The sequence below is a fragment of the Plectrocnemia conspersa genome, unplaced genomic scaffold (assembly GCF_051122295.1).
Source record: "Plectrocnemia conspersa isolate PC_06_02 unplaced genomic scaffold, ASM5112229v1 ptg000002l, whole genome shotgun sequence".
Taxonomy (NCBI): domain Eukaryota; kingdom Metazoa; phylum Arthropoda; class Insecta; order Trichoptera; family Polycentropodidae; genus Plectrocnemia; species Plectrocnemia conspersa.
In genome coordinates, this window is record NW_028277166.1 from 21,082,447 (window position 1) to 21,092,135 (window position 9,689).

General features: G+C 31.4%; 1 protein-coding gene across 1 annotated transcript; it reads left to right on the plus strand.

Annotated features, from left to right (window-relative positions):
• Positions 1–4,171: 4,171 nt before the first annotated feature.
• LOC148238041 (interleukin enhancer-binding factor 2 homolog) lies at positions 4,172–9,452 on the plus strand. Its single transcript, XM_088206202.1, has 8 exons — positions 4,172–4,231; positions 4,343–4,517; positions 4,600–4,860; positions 8,138–8,302; positions 8,372–8,464; positions 8,535–8,677; positions 8,753–8,958; positions 9,025–9,452. Exons 2-8 carry the CDS (start codon positions 4,350–4,352, stop codon positions 9,195–9,197), a joined length of 1,209 nt encoding a protein of 402 aa, XP_088062328.1. The 5' UTR covers positions 4,172–4,231; positions 4,343–4,349; the 3' UTR covers positions 9,198–9,452.
• The last annotated feature ends 237 nt before the right edge of the window (positions 9,453–9,689 follow it).

Genomic DNA, 9,689 nt, shown 5'->3' on the forward strand with positions numbered 1-9,689 from the left:
TAGGGGCATTATATACTTGGCAAGTATGCGGGCTCCAGTAGACGCAACATTGAAAGTAAGCACTATCCAAACATTGTAGTTATAATATTATAATATACGATAATTACTATTTTGTAGGAAATAATTTATTCAAAGATAATAAGAGCTTACTATATATTATACAACTTTTCTAAACCGCAAAATAGTAAATTTGACACAATTATACAAAGTTTGCGCTACTATACTTCGTTTCATTTAACAGAGTCACTTTGAAGATTATCTCGTATTTCAATGATCCACTTGCGCCAAGCAAAGTTGTCATTACGTTCCAACAACTTCATTGTTATTCCGACACTCGCAGCGCACGTACGATTCATAAATGATTGATTTTGATAGCTTATACCTTTCACTATTTCAACATTAAAAAATATAGTAACGTTTCTACAGGTTACCCAAATGCGTCACTATTGTCGAAATCAATATTTACGTCTTAATATTTAATTGTAAGCTCTTTATAACAACTACGGATATCTCTAGCAGCATGGATCGCTATTTTAATATACATAGTGTATTTTTTATGATAAAATTCAATCTACTTGCGAATAATAGAATTCAGTACTATCAGCAAACCACACAGGAACTTTCCAGAGTTTCTAGATATAAATTTACATTTAGAAACTTTTGGAAAGTAAAAAAATTAAACATAAATTTAAGTGGCATTATTGAAATAGATAATATACAATCCTTATCAGTTTCCTAATAGCATTACGCGGTAATGAGTTATTATCTCTAACTGTAAGGAAAATAACTAAAAAAATGCAAATTTAAGTTTAAAAGATTGTTTCCAAGTATATGTTTTTTGAACTTAAAGCATATAATTCATTAAACAAAGTGGTTTTAATAAATATGTATTTATTGAAAATCAAGAATTTAATGAACTATAGAGAAGTAAGAGTTTGTAGCTATTTTAATATAATACTAAAAATTTCACTATTTTATTATTACAATATACATATAATATCCAAAATATTTTCGAGTATTTTTTTCAAGTAAATTTGTTAAAATGCGATGCATTTTAAAAAATGTTAGTGATAATAAAATAGAAAGTTTAGCTCAATAGTAATTCTCCGTATAAATATAAATTATCTTATCTGCGCGATTTTAACACTATATAAGCGTTAAGTTTAAATTGGCTAAATTCATAGAAAAGACAAAAAACTTTGTGACTCATTGATATGAAATAAATGTAAAACCTAATAATTTTATTGGTTTTTCCTACTTCCTGTTATTTTTACATTTTTGTCGTATATTCCTTTAAACTTTTTTCTTTCTGGGAATAAAATAGTGATAACGTTTTGGCAATTGTCCTAAATGCCTTTTTATGTGTGAAAAATTGACATTATTGGATACAAATTACATTTGGAACTAAATTTTATGCATATTGTAGACAAACAGAATGTACATAATTGGTTGTGACATATATTCGTTCCATTATCTCAGCTTTGTTGAAACATCACTTGTATGTACTTTCACCACGAATATAATACTTTTTTATTTAGAAAGTGACAAGCAGATGTCATTTGAATAATAAAAAATAGAATTTTGTGAAATTTTAATCATATCAAAAACTAAAGTACATTTTTGTCATAATATGCTTTTTTACTACTGAAGGAGAAAAAACGTGTTGCAAACGTTTATAAAAATGTGTGCTATATATGGAGCCATGTTGTAGTTAATTCAACTGTGCAGAAGATTTAGAGGTTTTGCTGTTAAATATACATCCGTGTTACATACGTGCATTAAATCAAAACCTCTGATCGGTCGGGTACTAAAAATGATTGATGGTACTAAAAATGATGAAAATTAAAAATTACTGTCAATATTATACCCAACTTCTTCTTCCGCTTATTTTCCACTGAGAGAAACATTTGTGGATAGAATGTTTCTCAGTTATATCTACTATGACTGAAATTCGTAGAATTCGTTTGTTGAACGTAACAAAATGTTGGAAAGGACCACCTTTTATTATTGATTGTTGCAAATTGGCTGGATGTTTGAGTAATCCATCCACCAAATAGTCAGGGACGGCATTTTTAGGGGGCATGTGAATCCACTTACCAGAAAGATGGACGAAATTCATCATACATAAATTTGTACAACCCAATATTTAAGGTGAATATTGATTAATTATATTAAAATTTTGATGGATAAAATTAAAATAATATTTTAACAATTTAAAGCATGTGTTCTATATTTACATGTTGTATACTCACAGTTTTTTGTTATTAATAGCGAATTTTTCGTATCAGCTGTGTAAATAATCTTTCGCGTTATTTAATGCATGAATATAATCGAAAATCGTTTGATGTTCGCTGGAGTATCACGCACAGGCATCGTGCACGTCCCCAGACAGGTTTATTTTTACTATCACGCCACAACTCCGCTTGAACGCGTGTGAGTTAACTACCGAAAGAGTTTCGATTATGTACTTTTGTAAAACACTTAGTCTACTTAAGACTTTTACGTGTGCCATATGCAATGAATCAATAAATGCATCCTTTAAGTAAAAAATGTGTTTTTAAATTGGTCATTTTATTGTACTCGTCTTTTATAGTATCATAAAATACGAGTACAACTTAAAATAAGTATCATATAAACATAAAACAAATTAAACTAAATAGCTGCTGATAATGGAACATTGACCTCGAGATTTTATTTTATTAATATTAAAGTTATAAAAAAATGTATTATATATATGCAAATATATCCGCGTGATTTTTTCATAAACTAATGGGTCATTATGTTAATATATTTGATTCATTTTATCCGTGGTTTTGTCGAAAATGTGACAGTAAATCAAACAAATAAACAGACTAATTAACACGAGTATTTCTCTTATAAAATAACTCTACATACAAATCTGATATAGATATAATCTAAGGGTCGGATCGTGGATGCTTTTTGATGCGTTGATACCTGGCTGCATATACCTGGCTGTTAAAATCGTAAATAAGTGAACTAAGAATTTATCATTATAAAAGTCGAGTGTGAGGGTTTTTAAAATGATAGTGTGTGTAAAAGCAACACTGCCTAGATAGTAGATACATAGTTATAGAAATATCGGTAAGGATAGCTATTATGTGTAGGGGGCCTATTTATATGTATTTATTTAGGTTTATTATAGCAAAAAGTTTGCGACATTCTGGTAGCACTGATGTGACGGAGACTCATCTCTTGGTAATTCCTGCGGGCTACGCCGGTGCGGGCCCGCGCTTTGTTTACTTGTAAACAACAATGTAATTAAAATTTTAATAAAATACAACTGCAGCGGCTCAATCTTTGTTTAATTGCCACCCGTCGCATCCCGTCGCTAAAATATTTTTAAAACACACTGCAATATCAAACAGAGACTAATTTTGTATTTTGGATTTGCCAACTATATTTATTTTAAAATTTTTCGTTAGGTTAGGTTTGGATTTGAACAGCAAGTGGACGTTTCACAACTGTAAAATTGAGTTTAAGGGACATTTTAGAGCAGCATATAATTTTAAATCAGTTGAATTATATTTTGGCTAAATAATGATGAAAATATGTAAATGTATATATTACTACGTATGGAAAAGGTTAAAATCATATAATTTTACTAGCACCTGCCAGATAAATTATATTTTTAATTGTAAAAATATATATCCACCACTGAAAATGTATTCTGATATATCACTGAAATAATATATTTTCGGAATAAAATCGAGACTGTTTTTTTTTATATTTTTTTTTAGGGATAACCCGAGATCATTTGATTTAGTCTTTTTTAGGGGGGGGGGGTTTAATTTCGGTTTTATTAAGATTCATAGTATTTCAATAACCTTTTGGATGCTACGGTGTTTTTAATTTTTTTTCTTTTTCACATATTTATCGGTTTTTAAATTACATTAATATAATTAAATTTATTCAAAAACTGTTTCATGCCATTGTCATACTAACGGGGTAATAAGTTCATAAATTAATTTAGCTTACATAATAATGAACAAGAAAAAAGTTTCATTGTTTAGCATCCAAAATGCTTTTATCTTACTAAATTAGTGGAATTGTAAAGGTAAGTAAAATTATTTATTGAAAGATGCTAAAAACAGTCGAAAATCATGGGCGACATATTATGCGTTTAGTTCGAAACCTAACCATAAAAAACATTGTCAGACGCCATATTGTGTTGACGGGTATTGACCGGTATCGTTCCATTTATAACCATTAGGTATAAAATATAGTTTTAAGTGTTGTAATTAGTGTGAAATTAAAAATGTAATGTACGATGTTTGAGTGAGTGTCTTGTCACATGAAATCGAGTTGTGTGTTCGTATTGCAGTTGGAGAATGGTGCGAGGAAATTCAAGGGGTGGAAGAGGGCGACGTTTTGCTGGACGTGGTGGACCATTTGGTGGTATGCCACGTCCCGCCCTGAGGCCACCTTTTGATTTAGCCCTCGCCGAAATGGCTTTTCCGCGTTGTCGTCCTCTGGCAGACGACACCGCGTTCACGCAAGTAAATATCACGCGAGTGAAATAGGCGCCCTTTTCGCTCCAAATGTACCAAATGTACCAAATGTACGATTGTGTCGTTTTAGGCGTTGCTAAAGAGGCACACCGAACTGACGCCCACCCTGGCCGAACAGGCGGCGGTGCTCAGTCTAGTCACTAAGATAGAAACCGTCGTCGAAAATCTGGCCGTGTTGCCCGGCGACTTTGCCGCCTTTCAATTGTTGACCGTGAGACACGTCGGCGCTTTCAAACAGGGAACGATGCTCAAAGGCGATAACGTAGCTGAGCTGGTGTTCGTCTTGAAAACGCTGCCGACCAAGGAAGCCGTCGAAGGACTCGCCAACAAAGTATACAATGACTATTTTTCTCGTAAATGGTTGCTGCGTCAAATTTTTTAACTATTTTAAAAATGTATCCGGAAAATTAAATATCTCCTAAATGTCAACACTTTTTCCCACTTTTATTTGATAGTAGTTCTTCGGTGCTCATGAAGTAGTGATCCGAGGCGAATGTGTCGAATCCGGTAAATATTATCAACATTACATTTAAAACATGAGTTGATATACATCAATACTACTTTACCGTCAATTATAAAATTTATAGTAATTCAAATTAATTACAAACATTTCAAAATATATAGTGAATCAAAATAACTACATAGTTCTTGTGTATTGTATTGTAAATATTTAATAAATTTGCGCATTTAAGACCTAAAAAATCGTAGATCAAAGCAGCGATAACAACTGTATGATAATCACAGAACAAAGAATATAATACTAGCTGAGTCGCTTTACTATGGGGAGTTATATAAATATTTTTTTATTAAAAATATACAGTGCAGTTGACATGCTGTTGAAAAAATTTATAAATAAGCTCAACATAAGCTTAAATAAATCAAGGTTATTTTAAATCATCCGCTAGCTATACGAAATAACTTTGAATGATTGTGTGAACAAAATTGTGAATAGAATGTATTGGCGGTGTCTACTATGAGCAAAATTCGCAAAATTTCTTCTTTGAACGAAACAAATCGTTAAATGCTTATCTCAAAAACAGGCGTGCATCGCAAATTTTTGTGAACTTCATGTTATTTTTTTTAATTCGAATGCGGTTAATTTCTTTCTAGATATTTCATTTATATGCAAATCCACACAAAACAAACATTACGGATCAGATCTTGATGTTCATTCAAATTCATTCCAAACATTATTACCTATTGTATATACAATAAATTCGATAAAATTATGTATTTAAAATGTTCCATTAATTTTGCTGAATTATTTCAATCGCAGCTGATCTTAATACTAGTAATTAGAACAAACTGAAATGTTGTATGTAAAAACAAAAAAAAACAGTCAAATATATTCAGAAAATATTTTTTTAAATATGTTTCATTCGATTCTCACTTATTTTAAGTCGAAATATTGTTATAAAAAGTCTTAATTCAACATCCCACAGATACTTTGACTCAAAACGAACATTAAAAATAAATGTGTGCTGCAATAATTTTCCTTTATCGCATATTCATTATCAACTTGCAGTAATTTTTAATGTTTATGGTACTATTTTTAAATGACGAGGGGGAGCGCTGTCTTGGTGTAAAATTGGGTATTAATTGGCATCCAACTGCTGCCTTTTACGTCACTTGTTAAAGTAAAGGATCCATTTCTCATCTTCAGTAACAATTCGACTCAAAAATAAATCTTTCTGTTCTAGAATCATTTATTATTGCCAATATGAGATTCACTGCGCAAGGTTTTCTCAGAAAATTAATACCTTTCCTAACTTTTAATTGTATGTCAATTGATGTAGGCAACACGTTGAGCTTTTGCATTAGCTTCTGTATTGTTAAGCTCAGACCTGGTTTGATGGCAGCCCTAATATCCTCACTAACAACCCACTATTACGTAGATATTTACTGTCGAAATTTTCGGAACGAAACTTTTAGAACCACATTTGACACTTTAAATTTAATGGCATCCCTGTCCATTACATTACAGATGTTTTTAACTGGTATTGTATTATGACTAGGGTTTTTCGGGTCCGGATACCCGGACTCGGATCCGTGCGGTTTTAGGTAAAAATACCCGGTCTAAGACCCGACGGGTCCAGTTCTTTTTTCATACAATAATTTTCTAATACGAATGTCGCCCATTGGCTTGTTTCGCAGACTTGAGAATATATGTATTGCAGTAAGTAAGAACTTATTATTAATTAACCTAAAAGTACATTTTTTTGTGTAAACACCCAAATCTCGCAGATTTTAGTAAAAATTCTGTAAACAATGATAATTTGCTAAACTTGTAATTACTCGTCTGTTTTAAAGACATTTTTACCCATACAAACGGTTTTGTGCAGAAAAGTGTCCACTTTATTCAATTTCACAGCCAAAATTCTCAACCCTACACGCGTGCTACTAAAACAAAGCGTTGGTATTCTAAAGGTTAAAAATTATATTATTAATAAAAAAAATGTTATTAAAATGAACCCAAATGGCAAAAGTGTGGGATTATTTCACGCAACGCACGGATTCAGAAAATTGCTGTAAATGTAATTTATACTCATCAATATTAATCAAGAAGTATGAAAATATATTATCAATGATTAATCACTTAAAAAGTGAGCATGGAATAGCTTTACAAACTCAAAAAGACAAAACTGAAGGAAAAATCGAGTTGTTAATGACAATGGAGACTCAAATAAATGGTCGCAAAATATATAGAATTTATATAGCTATTAGACTGCATCGTAAATGGTATTATTCCTTTAAAGAAAGTACTTAAGTTTGCAAAGTAATTATTAAAAAAAATATTTCAATAAGAAAATGTTAAAACTACTACAACAACATTCATTTGAAAATGATTGAGATGATATAGAAGATGATATTCAGACAGAACAATTATTGACAAAAAAAAAGTACTCAATCAAATATTTAAAAAAAAACAGACAATATCATGCCAAATTCAGAAGATTAGTTTAGATACATTAAAAAAGAATTTATTTTCAGATAAAAAAGAGTACTGAATACTTACAAAAATTATAGTTGAATATTTGCAAAAAAGTTTTTTAGAGCCGGACCCGTCGGGTCTAAAAAACTCGGGTTTTCCCAAACCCTAATTATGATGGAGTAGAAACTCATAAAGCATAATATAGCTTAACTGAGATTATTTTATCTCCACTGCCATTGTTGATTTAGCGTTGAAAAAATCTAAGAATATCCCATTACTAAATATTATCATTGATAGTATTACTGTCAGTAAACAAAAAGAATAGTGAAATTTTCGTTAATATATAAAAGTTATACATTTTTGTAAATGTAAGAAAAAAAACGCAAGGCTAATGGGAAAACCTCATATATGTACACATATAAGATTTTAGACAATACCATAACTAATATAACTAGAAGCATTTAAAGATAGAGATATATTTATGTATTATTTATTTTTCCATATCTTGATCAATGATTTTAAAACTCAGTTCTCAAATTCACACCTGCTTAAGTTAAATTTCATTGTTTGTACACATTTTAAAATGTTTTTTGTCTCGATTTATGCAGCAACCTAATAACGTTCTTATTGTATTATTATATTTTCTTTCGTTATAAAAAATGTTGCACATCTAAAGGTTACCGAAGAATTGAAAAATTTGGTTAAAGACGATGCCGAATTTAAGCCAGAGCAAATTAAAATGACCACAAACGAAGAAGGTTTCTGCATCAACAGCGGAGACGTATCAGTCCGAGTTTTAGTCACGACCATCACACCAAATTTAAATAAGCTCAAACCAAACGTATGTATTAATTCCAGTACTGACTGAATTACTCCGAGTAAAACCATTTTTTTAATTTTCGTGCTATAGGTACATTTAGATTATGAAATTTTGAAGGGGCACAGTGTCGCCATCGGTCACACAATGTGGTTTGAAGAAAACGCACATCATTCTTCTATACGGGTAAGTGCTCAATAGCTAGAAGAGAAGATTTGATTTGAAGATTGAAGATAATGGATTATTTGTATTACAGGTATTGGTACGTCTCATGAAAGATTTGTGCGCTCGTCATGCCGGCCTCTCTTGTCTCACTCCGTGGTTACTCGACGCTCTCGCATATCACGCCATCATGAACAACTTGACACGCCAAGCCTTACCACTTAACGTTGCTTTCAGGTTTATTTTTTTAGTTTTTCACTACATAATTTGAAAGAATTGGTCGAGATTATTATTGATTGCATGTTTTTTTAGACGAGTACTTCAACTGTTAGCATCAGGACTTTTCCTACCCGGATCGACTGGAGCGCCGTGGCCAGTCAGAGGATTGAGATCTCCAGCGCACTCTATACTAACACCGGCGCAGTTAGATCGAGCCACTATGACGGCACAAACTCTGTTAAGAGTTTTGGCGCGTGGCGGTTATGCCAATCTTCTCGGATTGCAAGATTTTGAAGACGGTATTATTTTATAATGATCATTTTGCTTTATATTGTATCAAAATTTATGATTTAATATTTTTATAGGCATAGGCAAGGACATATCTTGCGAAATCACAGTTTGGGATGGTGTCGTGGTTTCTCCATTGGCGCCAGCTTATGAAGCAACTCAAGAGAAGAACATGTGTTTGGACGGAGACGATTTTATGTACGCCGCCATGGATGAAGAGTCAGAGGGAAATTCTGTGGATCAACCATGATTATATTATAATGATAATGTATAAGAATAAATCAGTATTGACATTTTCTTCGGTTTTTACAATATACAATAATTGTGACAAAAAATATTTGGTAAATTGTGCCGGTCATGAATTGAATGATGTTAGCAACTTAAAATTACATTTGTACCTTTTTCTTATAATGTTAATTAATTTTCGATCAATCGCATTAATTCATAGTGTAATTTTATCGTTTTGGTGATATTATAAGATGCTAAATACAATTTCTAGACCATATATTTTCGTTTTATTTTTATTAAATATTCATCTATCCAGAAAAAACAAATTTTGTTGTTTCTTTAAAATCAAGAAATACATTTAAATATAAATACAGTAGACCCCCCAATAACACGGTAAATTAGGGACGTGCTAATTGGATGCTTGTTATTGTAAGTGTAAGCGAGCCAAAGGGAGGATATCTCATCACACGCGCCTGATTCATATGTACGTATTGCAAAAAAATTCAGAGTATTT

What these genes read in the sequence shown, in the direction of transcription:
- LOC148238041 (XM_088206202.1), top strand. Translation starts at nt 4,350, where the DNA reads ATGGTGCGAGGAAATTCAAGGGGTGGAAGAGGGCGACGTTTTGCTGGA. An exon ending in TAAATAAGCTCAAACCAAAC is followed by an intron (nt 8,303 to 8,371) that starts GTATGTATTAAT and finishes TTCGTGCTATAG; the next exon opens with GTACATTTAGATTATGAAAT. An exon ending in CACATCATTCTTCTATACGG is followed by an intron (nt 8,465 to 8,534) that starts GTAAGTGCTCAA and finishes TTTGTATTACAG; the next exon opens with GTATTGGTACGTCTCATGAA.